Here is a 22,788-nt window from a genome sequence, read left to right as displayed (position 1 = left end):
CTGCTGCATCTCCGGAGTGCTTGGCACTGTTTGCACGTTCTTGGAAAAGCAGAACTTGGAGCCACAGAAGGCAATCCCAGGCAAGGCCTGTCCTTACTGCAGCCACACACTGCCCGTAGAAACCCAGCTCGGGCTCCGGGGACACTTCTCCGGCGTGAGGCACGGCCCAGCAGCTCGGGTTACTGTCCCTCGTCCTTGGGAGGGGATTCCGGAGAATCCCGCCTGAATTCCAGGCACCCGAAAGACTTTCTGGGACAGGCACTTTGCTTCGGCTGGGCCGCCTGCAGCTGCGGGGCGGTGCGGGGTGTTCGGAGGGGCGGTGCGGTAGGAGTTGCGGTCCTTACCGGGGCAGTGCTGTCCCTGCCGGGGCGGTGCTGTCCCAGCCGGGGCGGTGCTGTCCCAGCCGGGGCGGTGCTGTCCCAGCCGGGGCGGTGCTGTCCCAGCCGGGGCGGTGCTGTCCCAGCCGGGGCGGTGCTGTCCCAGCCGGGGCGGTGCTGTCCCAGCCGGGGCGGTGCTGTCCCAGCCGGGGCGGTGCTGTCCCAGCCGGGGCGGTGCTGTCCCAGCCGGGGCGGTGCTGTCCCAGCCGGGGCGGTGCTGTCCCAGCCGGGGCGGTGCTGTCCCAGCCGGGGCGGTGCTGTCCCAGCCGGGGCGGTGCTGTCCCAGCCGGGGCGGTGCTGTCCCAGCCGGGGCGGTGCTGTCCCAGCCGGGGCGGTGCTGTCCCAGCCGGGGCGGTGCTGTCCCAGCCGGGGCGGTGCTGTCCCAGCCGGGGCGGTGCTGTCCCAGCCGGGGCGGTGCTGTCCCAGCCGGGGCGGTGCTGTCCCAGCCGGGGCGGTGCTGTCCCAGCCGGGGCGGTGCTGTCCCAGCCGGGGCGGTGCTGTCCCAGCCGGGGCGGTGCTGTCCCAGCCGGGGCGGTGCTGTCCCAGCCGGGGCGGTGCTGTTCTGTTCTGTTCCGTTCCGCTCTCCCGGGTGCGGCCGGCGCTGCTCGGCCATGCGGGCGGGCTGAGCGGCGCTGCCGCCGCCTGGCCCGGGCCAGGATGGCCTCCAATTTCAACGACATCGTCAAGCAGGGCTACGTGCGCATCCGGAGCCGCCGGCTGGGGGTGAGTGCCCGGGAGAGCCTGCCCAGGGCTGGGCATTTTGCTGTTTATTTCTTTTCCCCTGCCACTCCTTTGTCCTCTTTTTGCAAACGGAGCTGGGTGGGTTTTTCCGCAGGAAACAAAAAGATGAGGAGAGAACAATGAAGGCACCTGAATATGCATTATGTATAGGTGTGGATGGATATATTTATTTTCTCCTCTCTCTTCCGCGGCAGCCGGGGATGCTGCTCTGCCTGTACCGCCGTCCCTGCCCTTGGCTCCGGGCTGGGGTGCGGGAGCTCCGGGCAGGGCTGGGGGTGCGGGAGCTCCGGGCGGTGTTTTCGAGGCTTTTAGAGTCGCTTGAGTTGCGCGGAATGAAAATTCCCGCAGCCCCCCTTAGGTGCTGGTGTAATATTGAGGTTATTTCCAGGCTGTTCTGGTGCCGTGGCGTGTTCCCCGTTCCGGCTGTGGATGTGCCGGGAGCGGCAGGGCAGGACCTGGGCTGGGCTGAGCTCTGAAATTCCAGGGCTGCTCCTCCAGCCCAGGGCTCCCCCGAGCCCCCGTGTCCCGGCAGGGGATGGGCTGGAGAGCTCCGTGTCCCTGCGGGAGCCTGGCCCGGGGGGATGCGCCTGGAGGGGGGCTCTGTGTGTATTGAACATTTCACTTGGTGTATTGGCCTCTCAGGACCGGAAAGAAAGTGATTTATTGTGCTTATTAAACACTGTTGTGTTGGCAGTTCAGAATTTGTTCATTTCGGGGGAGTGGCTGTGGTCCTCTGAAACCCACTGCAGTTACAGTTCCCTTCTCTTGCTGTACCCATTGTGGGCAATGACTTCTCCGCAGTTTTGGGAACTTGCATCTTCCTGGCTGCTTTGGAAACAGAAAAAAATTGAGAAGTCTTCCATCAGGCTGGATTTCTCATCCCTGCACTGGCAGGCACAGCTCATTCTGTAAAACCACGCGATTCTGTGACATTTTGAGGGAATGTCATTGTAGTAAATTGGGCACAATTGTGTCCTGATTCAGCCCCATTACTGAGCACACATCAGTGTTCAGTTCGCTCTGGTGTACAGGATGAGTAAGATTAAACTGTGATGCATTTTCCCATGCTGTAACAGCGAAGCTCAGTGAAGGTGTGAGTAAGGTTTATCTGAGCCCACAGCAGTTGTGAATGCTGGCACTGCTGGTGCCTTTCCTTTACTGAGGCTTTCCAGACCCCTCTGAGGGTGCTGCTGCTGCTGAGGAAGGCTGGATGCCCTCTTAGGAGACGTGCATGTGACAGCTGTAAAGGAGTCATTTCTCTCCTTCCTCTACTCAGAGCACACTGGGAGGTGCTTCTTAAATCGACCTTTTTAAAAGACATTAAAAGCAAGACTTGAGTCTCCAGCCTGCTCTCCCTGCAAAACGGATGGGTTGGATGTGGTGTCATTAGAAAGGGCATTATCTGAAATATTCTTCCTCTTTTTTATGGACCTACAGCCTACAAAGTGTAGGTTTGCTGCCTTGTTGGGGTTTTTTATGGACCATACACAGGTTATAATTCAGGGCTGCTTAGTTTCCAGCTTGGGAAGTGTTGGCCCATGACTCGAGAGCAGATGTGGCTGCAGATTCTTCCTGTGTGGCACTTTCTGTGAGCTGCTGCCAGCCCAGTGCCCTGATGTGCAGCAATGGGTAATTATCATCAGTCTGGGCTCTCTGAAGGCAGGGCTGGAGCCTGTCCCTGCTCCTTGGTGCCCCTTCCTCCTGGCTGCAGCTGTGATGGGACACCTGGGGCTGGCTGAGCGAGAGCTGAATTCAGTCTCACTCGGTGGCTGCTGTCAGCTTGGCTCCTTCACAGGGTGACGAATTGATGCCAACAGGTTGGTTTTGGTTTTTTTTTTTTTTGTTTTTTGGGGTTTTTTTTGTTTGTTTTTTTTTTGTTATTTGTTTTTGTTTAAACAAATTATTTTGTTGTTGTGTTTTTGTTTAAACAGCCAACAGGTTGTTTCCCACAGCTGGGGAGGGCTGTGGGACACCCAGGTGCTGGAAAGGGAAGAAAATATTTCAGAGTATAGGAGAACAACTCTCAGACAACTTCCCCAGGCTGTGGAAACACCAGGAAGGACCAGGCTGCTGCAGCCCCTGCAGGATTCTGGTTGCTCCCTCCTGTGTGGCAGGATGTGAGTGGGAGTCCCTGAATTCACTCCCATGTGCTGGTGGCACAGCTGCCATCAGAGCATTGCTCTCCTGTGCCTCTGTGGCAATTCCATCTCCAAGGGAACTGGGAGCCACAAATTCCCTGGAGAAATGGCTTTCCTGAGGGCCTGGGGTGCAGGTGCCACATTTGGAATGCAAGGGGTGCAGGGAAGCGGCTTGCTCAAATGCCAGCCTCTTCTGAAAGGAACGTGACAGTTCTGGAAGGCCCTACTTTGTAATTCCAAAATTGAATTTAGGCTAATTAGCTTTGCACCTGAACTCTTCCTGCGTGCTTCAAACGTGCGAGTTTAATTGAATATTATTTAATAGAATGGTTTCCATAGCAACATTTGTACCACACGTGTCTTGTGCAGAGCCGAATTTATTCAGGAGAAAGCTCACTCTTCCTGACTCTTTCCATCCTTGTAGGGAGGAAGATCATTCCCAGAGCCGCTGGTGTGGGGCTGGGGTGTCGTTGGCAGTGCCACACAGGGGGCTGTGTGCTGCAGAGCTGCTGGCAGGGCACAGGCACCAACCCCAGGGTGCTCCAAAGCAGCGGAAAATCAGCGTTGCTTTGCCAGGAGGGGTTCTGCCAGGGGAGGGGGACACTCAGTGCCTCTGCAGCTGATACAGGGATTTATATCCGTGCGTGAAGCTTTATGGCTTCTCTCTGTCTAACAAGTCCTTTTTGTGCTCTTGATTTCATGCCTCATTCTGTGGTACAGGTGTGACCTTTCTGAGGGGGAGTGCATCGTGAAGATGTTTCCCTGGTGGAAAAGCTGTTCTTGACTTCCCATTTTTGGGATGTGAACACAGCTGAGCTTTCTCTTTAGCTTGGGCTGGCTCAATTAAAAATAAAATTAAAATCAAAACAGGAGCAGATCTTTGAAGTGGAGGGGTTTGTAGCACTGGTAAATGTGAGGAGCTGTACCAGGGAAATGTGTGCTGGTTCCAGGCTCACTTTTTGCGTTGCACTCTCTGGTTCCAGGCTCACTTCTTGGGTTTGAACCCCCTGCCCAGGCTGTTCCCCTTCTGTACCCACTCCTGAGCTCTGGTGGGAGATGTGACTGCTGGGGCTGCAGCAGTGGAGCTGTTCCCTCTTTAGTGTGACCCTCCTTGAGGACAGAAATGGGATCTGTGGGGGTCAGGTTTCTGTGCTTGAGGGGCCTGGCTGGCCCAAAACATCTTCATCACATCAGGGGGAAGGAATGTGGTGTCCTCCAGCATTAGGGCGCTCCTGGGCAGCCCCTGTCTGCAGGGGTTTGTGGTAATTCAGCCCTCAGCGTGTGCCAGGAGGGAGCTGGGGCTGCCACAGCTCTGCAGCCAGCTGTTTGCTCCTGGGAAATGCTCAAGTGCTGTCAGCAGTGCTCAAGGATTTCTGGATTGATAAAAAACTCAGAAAAAAAAAAATAAATTAGTTCTCGGTTTTCTGGACTGCCTGCTTTGCTTTGATTAGTGGTTTCCTGGCAATATTAAACTTTCACCTAAAATGAGGAGGGTGTGGGGTCTTGCTGTGTTTAGTTGAGTGCTGGGTGTGGAGTTCCCTGGTGCACAGTGGCCAAGGCTGAGCTGGGAAAATTCAGCATTTTTGTCCAGGGTTGTTCCCACAGAGCACCAGTGCTGGCTGCACACCTTCATTTTAGATGAGAAAACTTCTGCCTGTGCCTGGAAATTAGGAGAAACTCCTGCACGGAGCTCAGGGCTCGTCCAGTTCAGCAGAAACGATTGATTGTGGAAGCTGCAGAGAGATTGGAGCTCTCCGGGCTTGCTGTGCTCGGTTTTAATTAAAGTGAGTGCTGTGGCAGGCTCATTGAGGAGCCTGGTGCTGCACGTTGCCTGTGACATGTACTGTGACAAGTTCTGCGCAGCTCTGGGGCTGTGAAACCCTGTGGGAGGAGAGGTAGGGCGGGGGAGAGACAATCTGCAGGACTGGAACCATATGGAGGGAGAGATTTGGTGCTTGAATACATGTGCCAGCGAGTTAATATGAGGATTTCAGAGCCTGGGCTGTGAAAACTGGAAAGAAGAATGATGTAAGGCTGGGGGAAGGGGGAAGGAGAAGGGAAAAAGTTGCCTGTGTCTCCATTTGAAGCAGCTTTCTTAATAAAACTCTGTTCACCTCTGCAGCTCCTTTCAGCCTGGAAGTTGGAGAGAGGGAAAAACTGAACAGATTTCTCAGGCACCAAGTGCAACCTGCAGGATATTAATGCCCCTGGAAATTCAGAGTTCTCCCGAGCTGCCAGATAAGGTGCTAGAATATATTCACAGATATTAAGGTTTCTTATTGCTTGGAGCTCGTCAGTGGCAGCAGGGATGGGATCCAGAACATTCCTGGGGAGGTTGGAGCATTTTCCTGGAGCTGGTGAGGGGAGGGATCCCAGCCAAGGCCAGAGCAGCTCCCTCTGGGCACTGGGGCAGAAAACCCTTTGGGTTTTGTGTGGCACAGAGATGTGGGATCAGAGGCCAGGTCTGTGTCTGTTGTGGGGTTGGGAGGGCGCCCAGGACGAGGTGAGAGATGAGAATTTGACTCCCAAGTTCTCAGAAGGCTGATATATTTATATGATGTGCTATGCTATGCTATTATATTTTATTTATTATATTACATTTACTATATTACATTTATTATATTAATTATATTGTATTCATTATATTGTATTATATATTATGTTATATCACATTATATTGTATCATATTACATTACATTATATTTATTATATATTATAAAAGAAAAGAGAGGTTACATCAAAAGGCTAGAAAGGAATGAATATAAAAACCCATGACAGAGAGTCCAATGCAGCTGGCTGGGATTGGCCATTAAATTAAAACAATTCACGTGCTGGGTAAGCAATTCTCCAAATCACATTCCAAAGCAGCAAAACAGGGAGAAGCTGAAGCTTCCCAGGAGAAGAGATCCTGGAGAAGGGATTTTTCATGAAATGTCACGGTGACAGGTGTCCTTATGGGGTCCCGCCTGGGCTGGGGGATCAGGGTGCTCAGCCTGCCTCTGAGGAGGTGCAAGGAAGTTTTGCAGCTCCCATGGTGGAATTACATTTTGTTTCTTTTGGTGTTTGACTTGTGGGAGCACCACGGAGTGATGAGGGTCTTAACTGGTTCCCAAAGAACCCCACCAAAACCCAAAAAGGACAAAGCTCAGAACTGTTCCTGGTTTTCCCCAAACATTATACAGATCGTGGTTTGGAGTATGGAACTGTTGCTTTGATGCTGGCACATTTTAGGAGGAGGAATGGGTTTTTTGTGCTTTAAAGCCTGTTTTCAGATAAATCACCTTCTGTGTTCTTTGGAAGATGGGCTTAGTTTGTGAAGTCAAACAATCAATTCCATGTGTTTTTGTGGGCTGAACTGACTCCTAAAAAGTACCTCTTACCCATTTGCTATCTTGTTTAAGATATGTATTTTATTGTAACAAGTTCTGGCACATTTTAGGAGGAGGAATGGGTTTTTTGTGCTTTAAAGCCTGTTTTCAGATAAATCACCTTCTGTGTTCTTTGGAAGATGGGCTTAATTTGTGAAGTAAATCAATTCCAAATGTTTCCATGGGCTGAATTGACTCCTAAACAAGTGCTTCTTACCCATTTACTAGCTTGTTTAAGATATATATTTTATTGTAAGAAGTTTAAAGCAAATCTGACCCTTTTCCCTTTATCCCAAACGCTTCCCTGACCTGCTGGTTGTGCATCCTGGCTCTCCTTTCCCTATTTCCTCTTCCTTTGGTAGAAAAACTTGTGATTTCTGGAGGTGACAGCCCCAGCCTGCAAGGTGTGTCAGGGATGATTGCACAGGCAGTGAAAGAGAAAGGGAACCTGATCATAAACACGTGAAATTCACTCTGTGGTGGTTCTGGAGCCTTTTCATCACCAGCTCCTTTCCCAGTGTGACATTCTCCCTCTGCTGTGCAGGGGCATTGCCCTGCAGTGAGATCAGGGATAAATAACATTTTGCAGAGGCTGTGGAAACACTTGAAAGAAAGTAACAGATGCAAGGGCTGCTCCTGGGAGTGACATCTTAATTTGAGCCTGACATCTTAATTTGGTGTTTGTGTAGCTTCAGGAATGCTGGGGAAGATGATGGACTGTTCCATTATCTTCTTGTCTGGCTTCATCAAGTGCTGTCAGAAATGCCAGTGAGAGTTCAAGCCGTTGAAATGAATATTGGTGGGGTTTTTGTTGTTGTTGTTTTCCTGATGATGTCACTTGTCTCAGTTCAGGAGATCAATAGGGTAAAAAGAGCGGTATTGCCCCTCAGTAGTGTCAGTGTAAGAGGTTAAATTGTCCCTTCACTCGCCAAGTAGTGTTTGTCTGGGGAACTGTCAATGAATTCTCTGTGTCTGGCAAAGGAAAATTTGCTGTGAATGCGTCCAGGAAGGTGAGGGGGGATGTTTGCTGATGTTCTGAATTAATGTGTTCTGAATGAGCTCGTCCCAGTGAGTGCAGACTCCCGGCTCGGTGGCTATTCCCTGGCAAATGCAGGAGTGTAAAGCTTCTATAGACACTTCTAATGCAGCTTTGTCCAGTTTGCATCTTCCTAAATGTGAATGAACTCCTGAACTGTGTCTTTAATTACCCAGCTGGGACATGAGAAACTCATACAAGCTGGGTTTGTCCATGGAGCAACCTGGAAAAGGGCAGGAGGGATGGAAGAGGGTGGAAGAGGGAATTCTACCAGGGAAATACTGCCTCTGCAATCCTCAGTGCTTCTTTAACTCAGTATTGGTCCATTCATCTAAATCAAAAGAAAAAAAAAACAAAACAAAAAACCCCAAAAAACCAAACCAAAGCAAAACAACAACAACAACAACAAAAACAAACAAAAAACAAAGAACCAAAAAAACAAAGAACCAAAAAAACCCAAAACCCTAAAAAAAAAAAAAAAAAAAAACCAAATAAAAAGGAGCTTTGTGTCCTGAGGAGCCCACAGTTGGAGACAGCACTCCAGATGTGCCTCATGGGGCTGGGCAGAGGGATCCTTCCAGATGTGCTGGGCAGAGGGGCAGGATCATTCCAGATGTGCCTCCCAGGCTGGTCAGAGGGGCAGGATCACTCCAGATGTGCTGGGCAGAGGGGCAGGATCATTCCAGATTTGCCCAGCACAGGGGCAGGATCATTCCAGATGTGCTGAGCAGAGGGGCAGGGTCACTCCAGATGTGCCAGGGTCCCTCTCCCCCCTGCCAAGGCCCGCCCTGGTGCAGCCCAGCCTGCTGGCACCCCCTGGCAGCTCCATCTGCTCCTTCCTGCCCATCCCTGGGGTTCCACAGCTGCTCCCCGGGCCCTGAGCTCTGCCTGCAGGGCTGTGGGGAGATGGGGAGGAGCGGGGTGAATTTGCCTGGTGCTGAGCCAGGGCTCACTGCACACCTGGAGCTGTCTGCAGGGATGGCAGGGGCTGCACTGATCACAGGAACCCCTCTGCTGCTCCCTGCAGCTCACAGCTGGTGCCAGAGGGTGACAGCAGGCCCGGAGTGGGAAGTTATTCCCATTTTCCCATCTGCTGTGGGATGCTTGCAGGGCGTTTGTCACCTGGGCTCTGCAGGCAGCTCCTAACAAGCATCATCACCCAGGTTTGCAGGTTTTTTATCCTGTTTTCAGGTACAGCTGGGCTGCTCAAGGATGGAGCAGCTGCAGCCCTTTTCCCCTGGCTGGCTTTGGATGCTGGCACAGCTCAGTGCTGGAAAAATTGCTTTACTGACAGAAAGGGTTTGTTCCTGTGCAACTTCTGCCTTTTTTTTGGGATCTACTGAGGTGTCATCTTAAAATTTCGAGTCCAGCTCTGAAATACAGCAAGTGCAGCTCTGAAATGCAGCTCCTGCAGATGTTTGTGTGCTGTGGGGGGTGAACAGCTGAGTTTGTGAGGGAGCCCAGGCGTGGGGCAGCTCCCAGCTGTGCCTGCTGTAGCAGGAGTGTCCTTGGCAGGGCTGGCGTGGCTGTCACCCAGAGCATCCCCTGCCCTAATTAGTGAGCTCTGCGAGCTGTTAATGAGCTGCAGCAGTGCCCCATGGCCTGTGGAGCTGGAGAATCAGATACTCTGGCACACAGGAATCATTGCAGTGCAGCTCCCTGATCCCACACCGGGCTGTTCCCAGCACTGTGCCGTGGCTGGGCAGCACATCCAGCTGCACATCCAGCTGCAGATCCAGCTGCTGGCAGCACCAGCTGCCTGCCCAGAGCCCAGCTTTAGCCTCAGGGAAGCCTTTGCTGTTTCTCCTGCCCAGTTACAGTCCCAGGCTGGTTCTCTCCTATCCAGTTTCATGCCCAGAATTAACTGTGCCTTGTACAAAGCTTAGCAGATGTTCAAGGAGCCAAATCTGATCCTGAGCTCCAGCCTGGCTGGTTTTTTTTCAGCATTCCCTGGCAAGGGAGGGTTTCTGCTCTAAATGCTTCTTGGCTTTTCTTTTGGAATGGCTCTTCTCTCCCCTGATGGCCTTAATCAGAAGAGTTTTTTTCTGCTTTACTTAACCATATTAAGGATCAATATAAGGATTAGGGATTTCTAAATGTTGAGGTTCATAGGGTGTTTCAGGGAGAAATTTGGTTTAGATATTCTGTTTTTCAGTGGGATTGATAATGAATTGTGAAAGATTTGGAGAGATATTTTGTGGTATTGGTTAATTGTTTACTGGTAAACCAACTATATAGCTTGAGAATGGACTTGAAAAAGTAAAATAAATGGTATTTGATGGCTGGGATGCTGTGGTCTCTGATCACTGAATCTGTGCTGTGAGCCACTTGCTGAAGGCCTGTCTGGTTATTTTTTTGTTTTGCTCTCGAAATCCCACTGATTTTGGTGGCAGTTTGGGTTTATTTTGAAGCTGCCAGGTGTTGCTGATGGAGAGTGGGCTGTGAGCAGTTGGCAGGGCTGGTAATTCCTGCGTGCTCTGCAGGCAGGGCTCCCCCGAGAGCTCTGGGAGGGCTGCAGGGAATGTGGCAGGAGCTGGAGAGATGGAAAAGCTGCTTTTAAAACCCCCCTGCACAGAGCCTGCCCCAAATGAGCTGGATTTAAATTCAGTTAGGCCCTGGGAGCAAAGTGACAGGATGGTCCTGGGTTCTACACTTAAATAATCTGCTTTTTTCATTGTCCATTATTCAGTTCCTGCTCCTTCATGCGACCCTTATTCACACCATGCACAGAGCTCACAAAATACACAATTCACAAAAAGCCTCCTCGCACACAAGGATTTTTGGCTGGACCCAGAGAAGGAGGATGGAGCTCCCCCACAGCTTGGCCTTGTGTTCCCTCTGAACTCCTGGGGGTCCACAGCTGATTGAGGATTTCCCTTCTCTGTGAGTGCTGGTGATGCTCAGGGCAGTGGTGATGCCAGTTTTATTCTTTTGTGCCTCCAGATTTACCAGAGATGCTGGTTAGTGTTCAAAAAAGCTTCAAGCAAAGGGCCCAAGAGGCTGGAGAAGTTCTCAGATGAGCGAGCTGCCTACTTCAGGTGCTACCACAAGGTAAGGCACAAGGTTCTCTCAAACTTTTATTGCTTTATTACTTTTATTACTTACTAAAATCTAAACTTTTGTGTATTACTTAGCCTGAAAATGGATTTTTTTTTAACTCTTAAGGTCCTAAACCTCTGTGTGTGCTTTCATTCAGTGAGGTAGAGGCAAAATAAATGTTCTTTGTAGCAAGCAAGTGGAAAATGACTTTATTGCCGAAGCGTTTGGCCGTTCCTCTCCTCAGCCCTTTAAAATCACACCTGAAATACTTTGCAGTGGCTCCTGCTCTTCCTGTTTACAGGAAAGGCCATCCCAGGGAACGTGGGAATTCCAAAGGCACCTGGGGCTTCCCATTTCCTGGGATTTTGCCTTTTTGGAGGCAGCTGCAGACATGAAGGACATTTTCACAGCAGTGAAAAGCTCTGCTGAATCCACTGGCATTAAAAGAATGGAGAATTTCCCCGCAGCCACTGCTCTGGAATGAGGCACATCTCCTGCTCACCTGGGAGTTCCCATGTGTCATTCTCCTGGGCATGGAGGTGGAAATAAGAAACCTTTTAATTCATTATAATTGCAGGCAGAAACCGAAGGTTGGGAATTATGGGCATAAATGAATTCCCAGGAGCTGGATGAGGCTCTGCACTCCCCCTGGCAGGGATCTGGGAGGAAATCTGGGGAATCCTGCCTCTGAACGCCACAGAACCTGGAGCTGGTTGGTCATAAAACCTTGGCTTTTTCTAATAAATCAGGCCCAGAAATTATTCACATTTCTATTAGGCAGCTTCAGAAATAATGAGATTTTTCTCTTTGTTGTGGGGGGGCTTGCACACAGTGTGTGCAAGAACTTCAGCCCTGTGTCAAACACTGCATTTACTTTAACTAATTATTACTATTTATTATAATATTTTACTATAACTCTGTCAATTATTGATGTAAATCTGTATTTTCCCCATTGTGTCAATGCAATATATGAGCAGCACCTTGGCTAATGGGTGTGAAACCCAAGAGGAACCTGAACGAAGCAGAAATTCAGGAATTTCTTCTCTTCTTTCATGAAATTCCATGGGTTAGCACCTGTTTGCAGGTGTTTAACCCCCAGCAGCCTGGATGTGCAGAGTAAAGCCTCACTGGCTCCATGAAAACCTGAAAATTTCAGATTTTCAGATTTTTTTCATGGTAAAGCGCCATGGAAAGCCTCACTGGCTCCATGAAAACCTGAAAATTGAGTTCAGATTTTCATGAAAATCTGAAAAAAATTGAAAATCATGAAAAAACTCAAAATCCCACAGAGGGATTTTTGTTTTAAGCCAAGTTTGTCCCTACTTAACACTTACTTCATTTCAAACTAATCCTTCTCCTACCAGTTGAGTTTCTGGATCTCTCTAGGAGCTGATTTGATGGGAATGGATGATGAACAAAGTCCAAAATCAGTCCCTGAGAACCGACACACAATTTTAGTGTGGTTTTTTATCAGAACTTTGCCAATCATGTGGACAGGACCTTAAAATCACCCAGTTCCACCTCAGGGCCCCCTTCCCTGTCCCAGGCTGCTCCAAGCCCTGCCCAGCCAAGCCTTGGACACTTCCAGGCTGATGAAAAGTGGGAAAATTCTGATTTTCATTTGGGTTTTGAGTGTATTTTCAGGCAGAGAGGGAGCTGAGCTGGGATATTGAGTGAGGTTTGGAGTCATCAGCTCTCCAAACTGACAGGGCTCCTCTATTTTTAACAAACCTCCCTGAGAGGAGCTAATGAATATTAAATGGCATTTCTGGGCAAAATGTGCTCATGTGTAAAGAGCACAGGTGGATAAAAATGCAGGTTTTTTTTTGTTAAATAAGCCTTGTAAATGTGTGAAATTTAAATGTGAATGATGGAGCTTCTGAGAGTGTTAAATATGAGCTGCTGGGAAAGGAGAACTTGTCCCTGCTGCTCTGTATGAGGCTGTAGCTGAATGATTCTTATGGAAATCATTGCTAATTATTGATAAAATAATTGATAAAATTATTGATAGCATAAAATAATTGATAACATAAAATTATCGATAAAATTATCGATAGCATAAAATTATTGATAAAATAATTGACAACATAAAATCATTGATAAAATAATTGATAACATAAAATTACTGATAAAATTATTGATAACATAAAATTATCGATAAAATAATTGATAGCATGAAATTATCGATGAAATAATTGAGAAAAATTATTGATAGCATAAAATTATTGATAAAATAATTGATAAAAATCCAAAACTTGAAGAGCCCTCATCAGTCCTGGGGGAAGTTTAATCCATCATAAAACCCTAAAGGGGACATCCTCACCACTGGAGGTGCAAAACAGAAATAAGGTGTCAAACAGAAATAATTCTTTTGGTGGAATATTAACCTTTAAATCCTTTCTCGTCTAATGTTGCTCTATTTTTTAAAAGTGGAAAGGTCACAGTGCCCTAAAATAAAGGTAATGTGGGAACACTCAGCTGGGGTTCATGGAGTGAACTGGGAATTTGCATACACAAAGCAAATTGCCCACATAATTCCTTTGGTCCCACAAGGGAGGGAAAATAATTAGAATTCAGGCTGCAAAATCTGCACAGAGTTGCTCTTCAGGTGAGTGTCTGGTTTTCACTTGTTAAAAATAAATAAGCAACCACAAATTGCCACATCCTCGAACAAAATAATACCGGAGGAAGGAAGAAATTCTTATTTCTTTTGCCGTAGTGATGTGCCAGAAGAATCCTCAACATTCCAATAAAAACTGAGCTAATTGTGTCCTGCTGACAGGAATACACTGAGCCCTCGAGGGGTTGGGTTTTAATCTGATTGTATTAATCTTGCCTTGGAACAGCAGGACTCATTTAAACAGTCCTTTCTGCCTGCTTATGGAATAATCCATTTGGAAAATTGGATTGTGGGACTTGTAATTGTTTTCCAGACAAAACTGTATCAGCAGCAAATGAAATGTTTCCAGTCTGACCACTCTGCTAAGAAGGAGCTGTTGAACATTTATTTTAATGCCTGCTGTCACTTAGCTGGGAGTGAGGAGTGAGGCACCACGTTCAGGGCTTTGGGTGTAAAAGCTCTTTTTCCAAACAACAGAAATCTGTTTCTGAATCTTTAACACTAAAACACTTTCTGATAACAAAAACTGTGATTTTATTTTTGCTTTTTTTTTTTTAAGTGGACCAGTCTAACAAACCCTCAATTTTCCCTCAATAAAAAAAAATATAGAGAGCAGCTTTTCTCCACTGTTCTCCCCCTGTGCTGGAGCTGGGAGTGCTGGAGCTCCACATGGTGAATCCTTGGGGTTTCCATCTCCGCCTCTCTGGTCCTGCTGCCCCAGGTTGGTGCTTCTCCTGCCCCTCGTGTGAATATTGCTCGGCCTGCAGGGAGCTCTGGTTCCACCTTTCCCTTGGCTGCAGTTCCCTCAGGATGGTGTCCCACTGATGTCCTGCAGAGCTGGAGTGTCGCCGTGATATTTTCTGAAAAATCCTTCCCTTAGGATCTTTTCTCCTGAGAAGCTGAGAGGCCTCAGAAATGAAATGCAAACAATGGTTATCTGCTGCTGTGGAGTGTAACAGGTGCATCTGTGATTGGTCCATGTGGTTGTTTCTAATTAATGGCCAATCACAGTCCAGCTGTCCTGGACTCTCTGAGAGTCAGGAGCTTTTGTTATTTATTCCTTTCCATTCCTTGCAAGCCTTCTGATGAAATCCTTTTTTCTATTCTTCAGTATAGTGTTAATATATCATTTTCTTTTAATATAATATATATCATAAAATAATTAATCAGCCTTCTGAAACACGGAGTCAAGATTCTCATCTCTTCCCTGCTCCTGGGACCCCTGGGAACACCACCACAGTGGAGGACGTGGCTGCTGCATCTCCCAGGGGAGGATGGAATTTCCCCTGGAATTTCCCACTGAGGTGATTCCTGGCAGGGCTGCATCTCCTCCAGAGCCATCCCAGAGATCCTGAGCCTGCTGATGCTGTCTCACCTTCCTCTCCCTCTTCTCTCCCTCCTCTCCTCCCCTTGCCCAGCCAGGAGTGCACAGATCTCTTGCCAAGCTCCTCATTCAAATCCCAAATTGTGCTTCTCCAGGTCACGGAGCTCAGTAACGTGAAGAACATCTCGAGGCTGCCCAAAGGCACCAAGAAGCACGCAGTGGGCATTTCTTTCAGTGATGACACCTCCAGAACCTTCGCTTGTGACTCAGGTGGGTCAAACAGCCGCGCTCAGAGCACTGATTGTGAAATTATAAACGTGATGTACCCACACACAGATTTTCTGGGCATTTGTGCAGAGCTTGAGGCAGATGAGTGGTGCAAGGTGCTGCAGATGGAGTGCCTGGGAACACGAATTAATGACATTAGCCTTGGAGAGCCTGACTTGTTGGCATCTGGAGTAGAGAGGGAGCAGAGTGGTAGGTACAGAAATATTGACCTTTTGAATTTTTTATTGCATTATTTTCAAGCCCTTTAGACTGTACATACGGATATTGGGAATAAAGAGGAGCAAAACTGGTTTTCTAAGCCCTCTTTGCTTGTTTTGGGGGGGTTGGTTTTGGTTGGTTGGGGGGTTTATTTTTGGCTCTTGCTACCAGAGATAATAAATAAGTTATCTAGAATTATTTTGGAGTAGCAGTTCCCTTTCTCAGATCAGTTAGTTGCTCTTGGAGATGGGAACGATTTGTTGTGTGGTTTTTTGGTGTGATGTCAGTGGCTGAGGCTTTGTAAAGAGAACAATAAATAACAGTAATTGCATGCAAAACCTGAGCCCATGGCTACTCCACTTTCCTGTGCAAATGAGCTCATTACCTGCTCAGGCACTGGATTTATTCACAAATTGCTCACAACTTTATGAGCTGTTTGCAAATACCAGGATTATGCTGGTGCACTTCTCCTCAGGCTCTGAGTGCACACACAAATATTTGGTGCCCTTTGGGTGCAGCATTTGACTGCCCCAAACGTGGGGTTTGCAGAGTTACAGGGAGGAATTCTTTGTGTGGGAATGAATAGCTCTTAAGTGCAAACAAATAGGGATGGAAAATAGGAAATTCCTTGAATGACTTGCACATGTGCTGGGCAGGGATTTTAGACTAACCTTTTGTTTTTCTCCCAGAGAGATTCAATGTGTATTTGATGCCATCCCCTAATTTAGATGTGCATGGGGAATGTACCTTGCAGATAACATTTGAGAATATCTGTCTTTGGGACATCCAGAATCCCAGAGTCAAACTGGTCTCGTGGCCTCTCAGTGCCCTGCGGCGCTACGGGCGGGACCCAGCCTGGTTCACCTTCGAGGCGGGCAGGTAGGTGGCCTTTTGAGAATGGGGACCCTGGAAAATGTTAAAAGCAGACTCTGAAAATGTTAGGCTTTGTGTTTTGCCACATCACTGCACCTGCGTAAGCAGTATGATAAATAATTGTTAGATGTGATGGTTGTTTAGTAATTAAATATAATTGTTGTACAACCATAAGAAGAATCGTGAGGAAACTATGTTAGAAATTTAAAGGGGAACCACGAGGGGCCATGCTTGACTGAAATCTATGTGTACAATAGAACAATATAAGTTTAATAATTAACACGAAAGTTATGTAACGATAGGATATAAAAACACGTTAATCTCGAATGTATGGTCAGAGTCAGATTTGGGTTGAATAATACCCCTGACACCCAGAGCTCTCAATAAAAGCATGGACATGTGAGCATTTCGTGGTTATATGTTTCCGAACGCTAACAGGCTTGGGTGCTGCTCTGCCTTTCCCAAGGGTTTCCAAGGTTTGGGAGCCGATCTGCAGCCAGAGGCCAGCCTGGAGCCATTGCTCCAAAAAACAGGCAATTAAAGTGGTGAAACAAGGATAAATCCCCTCCACCAAAAAACTAACTGAAATGGTGAAACAAATATAACCCCCCCAAAAAGTAAATTAAAATGTTGAAACAAATATCAATCCCCCCAAAAACTTAATCAAAATTGTGAAACAAATACAAGTGCCCCCAAAATCCCAATTAAAACACTGGAACAAATATAACCCCTCCCCCACACCAAATTAAAATTGTGAAACAAATATGAATCCTTCCCAAAACATGCAATTAAATATTGATGCAAGTATAAACCCTCCCAAAAAACCAAATTACTAGACTGAAACAAATATAACCCTTCCCCAAAAAAAACTATTTTAAATACCGAACCAAGCATAAACCCGCTCAAAAAACATGTGGTTAATATACTGAAACAAATATAACCCTCCCCTCCATTAAAAAAAGCCAATTAAACTACTGGAGAAATACAAACCCTCCCAAAAATCATCCAATTAAAATAGGAAACAAGTATAAACCCTCCCAAAAAAACCCAGTAAATATACTGAAACAAATACACCCCCCCCAAACCAAATTAAATTACTGAAACAAATATAACCCCCCCAAAAAAAAAACCCAATTAAACTACTGAACAAATATAACCCCTCCTAAGATTTTCCAACAATATTGAAACAAGTATAAACCCTCCCAAAAAAAAAACCCAAATTAAAACACTGAGACAAATATAACCCCCTCAGAGCAAATTAAAATATTGAAACAAGTGTAACACACCCTCCCACACCCAATTAAAATGGTGAAATAAATATAAAAACCAGTTAAATTACTGGAACATGTATATATATATACTTATATATGTATATATATGTGCACCTCCAAAAAAACCCAAATAAAAATTGTATTTATTGTTTCAAGAGGAAGACAAAAGTCTGCAGAACTCATTAAAAGTCCAAAAGGAGAAGACAAATTAATCCTGTGTGACACAGATTCCAGATAGAGCCTAAATATAAAAATCTGGGTCTGTGCAGGAGCTCTCCAGAGCCTTTGCCCTTGTGAAGGAGCAGCTGAGAGTGTCGGTGAATGCACCAGGGCTGCACAGAGGCACAGATGATGCCCTTTAGTTTTTGCCTTTTTTCTCTGTTCCCTGTATTCTTTGCACATCCATTTCTAGCTCTGTGGCCTGTTGTTCCCAGTGGTTTTCCATGGCTTTTCCCTAGGCAGAAGGACAAATCAAATAGCAGAGCTCCAAGTGCTGGGGGCACAGGGCCCCAGCGCTCTCTTGGTTCTTGCTGGGAGCCAAAGTTGAGAACAAACCACTCTTGGAGATATTTCATGGACAGGGCACAGCCAGTGCCAGGAGGGACCCCAGAGGAGGGGCTTGACCTGGGGGGGAGTTGCAAAATTGCCAAAATTGCAAATCACCACTTGTCCTCCTAATTGGAGCTCTTCATTAATTATGTTACTTTTCTAAAAATTATAAAATTCCCTCCCCCCCTGTGGGGGTGGCTTTTGTGGGCATCTTTCCACAACTGCCCTGCAGGCCTTCTGATAAAGATCCACTCTTATATTACCTCCTTAGTAAATAATCCCAAGTTCCATTTCCAGGTTGAGAAAAGGCAGAAAACAGAGGGGTGGAAATCACTTTGTTCCATTTCCTGGCTGAGAAAAGGCAGAAACAGAGGCGGCAATAACTTTGTTCCTTTTCCTGATTGAGAAAAGGCAGAAAACAGAGGGGTGGCCATAACTTTGTTCCCTCCTGGTTGAGAACAGGCAGGAACAAAGGGTGGCCATAACTTTGTTCCCTCCTGCTTTCCTCCCCCTGGTGCGAGGGAATTTTGGGGTGGCACGGGGAGGTTCTGGCTCCCTCTGGGCCGGACCCTCCCGCTGCCCCTGGGCTGTGCTGGTGCCTTGCAGGATGTGTGACACGGGAGAGGGGCTCTTCATCTTCCAGACCAGGCATGGCGAGGCCATCTACCAGAAGGTGCACTCGGCCGCCCTGGCCATCGCCGAGCAGCACCAGCGGCTGCTGCAGAGCGCCAAGGACTCCAGGGTACGGCGGGCACGGGGAGGGGGTTCCACTCTGGGCACCCACCCACACTGGGCTGTTCAGGGGAATTGTTATTGGTATTACTATAATCATCATTAGCAGTGTAATTGTTACATTATTATTAATATTCTTATTATTGTATATTACTATTACTGCATATAATTCTTAAAAGTAATATTATCCAATATATTATTATCCAATATATTATTATCCAATGTATTATTATTCTATTAATATTATTATTATCATTATTATTATTATTACTACTACTATTACTATTATTATTCTGCTCAATTATAAAATTTAGGGCAATTTGTATAATTGGAATTATAGGAATTACAGGAATTCCTGCTCAAGGACAAAAACAACAAGGACATGCACATTCCTCAATGCTTGTGGGTGCAAAGTTAGTTAGTTTATTCTATTTAGTAGTAGTAGTAGTAGTAGTAGTAGTAGTAGTAGTAGTAGTAGCAGTAGCAGTAGTAGTATTAAATTCTGCTTAATTATTAAATTTAGAGCAATCTGTATAACTAGAATTCCCATTCAAGGATAAAAACAACAAAGACACGCACATTCCTCAGTGTTTGTGGGTGCAAAGTTAGTTCGTTCAATTTTTAGTAATAGTAGTAGTAATAATAATAATACTACTTTATTGTTGTTGTTAAATTCTGCTTGATTATAAAATTTAAGGCAATATGTATAACTGGAATTCCTGTTAAAAACAATTCCTGATAAAAACAACAAGGACACACACATTCGTCAATGTTTGTGGGTACAAAGTTAGTTTATTCCATTATTTATTATTAATATTAACGTTAACATTATTAAATTCTGCTCGATTATAACATTTGGTGCAATATGTGTAGCTGGAATTGCTGTCACAAGCAATTGCTGAGCCAAACGTGCTGCCGGTGTCGCTGACCCTGTCGTGCCTTGCAGCTGCAGCTGAGGAGGAGCGAGCGGGCCGTGTCCCTGGGCACCGTGGTGCCCCTGCCCCGCAGCGCCTACTGGCACCACATCACCCGCCAGCACAGCACGGGGCACCTGCTGGGGCTGCCAGGTGAGGACACTGCCAGCCAGGCACTGCCCCGGGGACGCTGGGACAGCCCTGACACTGCCCAGGGTGGCACTGAGCCTGAGCACTGCTCTGCTCCCTGGGGGTGACACTCGATGCTCACGGGGATGACACTGGTGGGGGTGACATTCATGGAGGTGACAGTCAACCTGAACACTGCTCTGCTCCATGGGAGTGGCGCTGATGAGGGTGACGTTCATGGAGGCGACACGCAGCCTCAACGCTGCTGTTCTCCATGGTGGTGGCACTCATGGGGGTGGCACTCATGGGGCTGGCACTCATGGGGGTGGCACTCATGGGGGTGGCAGCCTGAACGCTGCTCTGCTCCATGGCACTGATGGGGGTGACACTCATGGGGGTGGCACTCACCTGAACCCTGCTCAGCTCTCTGGGGACAAGGACGTGTCCTGTTTGGGATGGACACCTGGGGATGCTGTGGCCAGCAGGAGCAGGGACAGTTTGGGTGCCGTGTCCCCGCTTTAGGAAGGACATTGAGGTGTTGGAGCAAGGGCACCACGGCTGGGGAAGGGTCTGGAGCACAAACGCTGTGAGGAGCTGGGGGTGTTCGTCCTGGAGCAGAGGAAGCTCAGGACAGACCTGCCCCAAACTCTCAGTGCTTTTTGTACCACCTGGCTCCCCTCCTCTGCATGGCTGCCTTGTCCTGAGAACCTTCATCGTTCATCCTGTGTGCTTGTTAAAACTCACCCAAAACAACCACATCCCCCAGAACAGGGCAACGAGGGGAAATCAAAGGAGATGCTCAGACCTCAGAGGAGCCGGGCCAAAGTCAGCTCCGTGGAGTTGTGTTTGTTTTCAGAATTAAAAACCCTAACAACAACAACAACAACAACAACAACAACAAAAGCCTTAAAGGAAATTTTTTCCCGTTTCTTTCTTTCCAGCAGCAGAGGGGGCAGGCAGCCCACGGAAAGCTCCGTGCGGAGCAGGGATGGAGGATGGAAGCAGCGCTTCCCTGCCTGCCCGGAGCTGTTCATGGATGGGGGCATGGCAGGAGGAGCTGCTGGTGGCAGCCCGGGGCACAGTCTGTGCTTTTCCACCGAGCCCTTTATTTATAATCCAGCACGGAGCTGGCACGAGAGAAATAGACTGCAGGGGTACAAACCACTTGGTTTATATTTAGAAAAATATCTTGCTTGCTAGACTGGGAAAAAAGAGGATCTAAGAGAGCATTTTTACATTTTAAATGCACGTCAGAACTTTGAAAAAAAAAGTTATCAATTTGATTTTTATAAAAGTTTCTGTTCTGAAGGAGGGGGTAAAGAAAATCTGCGTGGGTATTTCTGAGCTGGAGCAGCAGATTAAGCAGGGTTAGACTGAATTAACTGATGTGTGTGTAAGTCCTGCCTGGGGTGCTGTGTTTAACTGGGCTGTTTTTCCCCCCCTGGCTCTCTGAAGGTGTTCCCAGCCCCCTGAAGCTCCATGGCCCCACGGACACCTTCCCATCGTGCAGCTCAGAGCAGCGAGAGGAGCCCAGGCACAGCCTCACCGCCTCTGCCCTCTGAGCAGCTGCCCCAGGGCATGACAGGGCTGATGGCAACCGAGGGTGGAAACACAGAAAAGTCCAGGTTGGATGAAGAATTCCCGCAATACAAAGGATTTTTTAAACTTTGCCAAAAGCAGAAACGCTGTGGATGTTGGGGAGAGGAACCAAGCCACCAAACCCTCTGGTGTATCTTTTATATACCCTGGACAGAGGAGAAATCACTCCCTGAACACTCCCACTGATTTTGTATGATAGGTATGTTGTAAATATGTGAGAATCTGCTGTAGTGTGGTTATTTTGGCTCCTGACACCGATTTGTGGCAGTGCTTACCTTGAGTTATTCCCATTATTGTTACCCTGACCTCTGGAATGGTGGCCAGTTTGAAGCAGCTCTTGGATACAATTTTTCCTGTTTGAAGACTTGATGGATTTCTTTCAAAAGAATCTCCTCTTTCCTGTATTTATTTACATCTCTGTAAACATTGAAAATAAAAAAGTCCCACGCAATTTGTGGTGCAGTGGTTTTTGGGTGTTTTTTTTGTTTGGTTGGTTATTTTTTTTTTATTGTCATGCAATTAGCACAAGCTAATTTTCTTCTAGGGCAGAATAATTGTCTGGGGCTTAGAGTTAAAAATAGCAAAAGGTAAATGCTGGATTTCCACGTGCAGGAATTTTGTGGGAACAGAGCTGGAGTGGAATGGAGGCTCTCAGGGAAGCCAAACCCTGAGAGTGGTGCCAGGCAAATGAAGGAAATAAAATCAATCTGCCATCATTGGGGAAGGTACCCCACAGTGCAAAGATAAACTTAATTTATTGTAAATAAGGATTATGTTCATCCTTATTTTTATCATAGTTCAAACCTTTTTTTTTCCTTAAATAAAGGAGGCCTTTCATTTTTTTTTTCTTGATCAAGATTTAACAAAGCAATTTTTGCCTCCTTGAGGGAAGGCAGTGATTGAAGTGGGTTGGTTTAGCATTTGTCTGAATGAAACACCTTTTATTTTTCCAGCTTTCCCTGCTGTCAATGCTTATTCTTATAATTGTGTTTTGCTTTCCTTTCCCTTGCACCTTACAGCAGAAAAGCTTCATTAATATTTAAGGTGGGCATCTCTGGAATTTGTGGCTTGCAGGCAGGTTGGCAGTCAGTTAAATAGTCACACAGATGGAATTAATTCGGGCAGAGCTGTACCTGGGCCCTGGTGCTGAGCGCTTCGGGGAGTGCTAACAACCCTGCAGCCTCGGGCACCGAGATCAGGGCCAGGATGTGAAATCTGCTCTTCTCGTTAACTTCCACGAGGGCAGATTGATCCTCTGCTCCCAGCAACACTAATGAAGCATTCTCTGCTTTTTAGGGAATATTCTGCCCCTGCCACGAGCCCTGTGGTGTTTAAAGGAAAGCTGGTTTCAGACAGGAGGCTCCAATTAGAACCTGAGCCTCGGCTCTATTGATTGCTTCTGGATTTACCAAGGCAGGGAAAAGTTTGTGGTGGTTGTTTTTGATTGCCTGTGGGTTCTGATGTTGGACATCTGGAGGCTGAGAGCCTGAGACTCTGTGCTGACAAACTCTTGACCCCCAGAAGAAAAACACTACATTTGACCTGAGGCTGTGGAGAAGGCTTCCAAAATTGATGGATAGAGCTGGGATTAC

General features: G+C 47.2%; 1 protein-coding gene across 2 annotated transcripts; it reads left to right on the top strand.

Moving 5' to 3' along the window:
* Window positions 1-905: 905 nt before the first annotated feature.
* On the top strand, window positions 906-21,647 carry DOK5 (docking protein 5). 2 transcript variants are annotated; one of them, XM_031059128.1, is made up of 8 exons: window positions 906-1,100; window positions 10,604-10,711; window positions 14,799-14,913; window positions 15,001-15,120; window positions 15,858-16,008; window positions 18,429-18,564; window positions 19,501-19,621; window positions 21,053-21,647. In XM_031059128.1, exons 1-8 carry the CDS (start codon window positions 1,035-1,037, stop codon window positions 21,157-21,159), a joined length of 924 nt encoding a protein of 307 aa, XP_030914988.1. In that variant the 5' UTR covers window positions 906-1,034; the 3' UTR covers window positions 21,160-21,647. The 2 variants fall into 2 exon arrangements, with proteins under 2 accessions (XP_030914988.1, XP_005423694.1); XM_005423637.2 differs by having other exon boundaries at window positions 15,819-16,008.
* The last annotated feature ends 1,141 nt before the right edge of the window (window positions 21,648-22,788 follow it).

Source organism: Geospiza fortis, unplaced genomic scaffold (genome assembly GCF_000277835.1).
Source record: "Geospiza fortis unplaced genomic scaffold, GeoFor_1.0 scaffold361, whole genome shotgun sequence".
NCBI classification, from domain to species: Eukaryota; Metazoa; Chordata; class Aves; order Passeriformes; family Thraupidae; genus Geospiza; species Geospiza fortis.
The sequence above is the reverse complement of the archived record's forward strand: the minus strand, read 5'-3'. Positions and strand labels throughout refer to the sequence as shown.

Excerpts from the sequence above, each read along its gene's own strand:
- DOK5 (XM_005423637.2), top strand. The coding sequence starts at position 1,035 with ATGGCCTCCAATTTCAACGACATCGTCAAGCAGGGCTACGTGCGCATC. Across the intron at positions 16,009-18,428 it reads TTCACCTTCGAGGCGGGCAG|GATGTGTGACACGGGAGAGG; the intron begins GTAGGTGGCCTT and ends GGTGCCTTGCAG. Across the intron at positions 19,622-21,052 it reads GCACCTGCTGGGGCTGCCAG|GTGTTCCCAGCCCCCTGAAG; the intron begins GTGAGGACACTG and ends GGCTCTCTGAAG.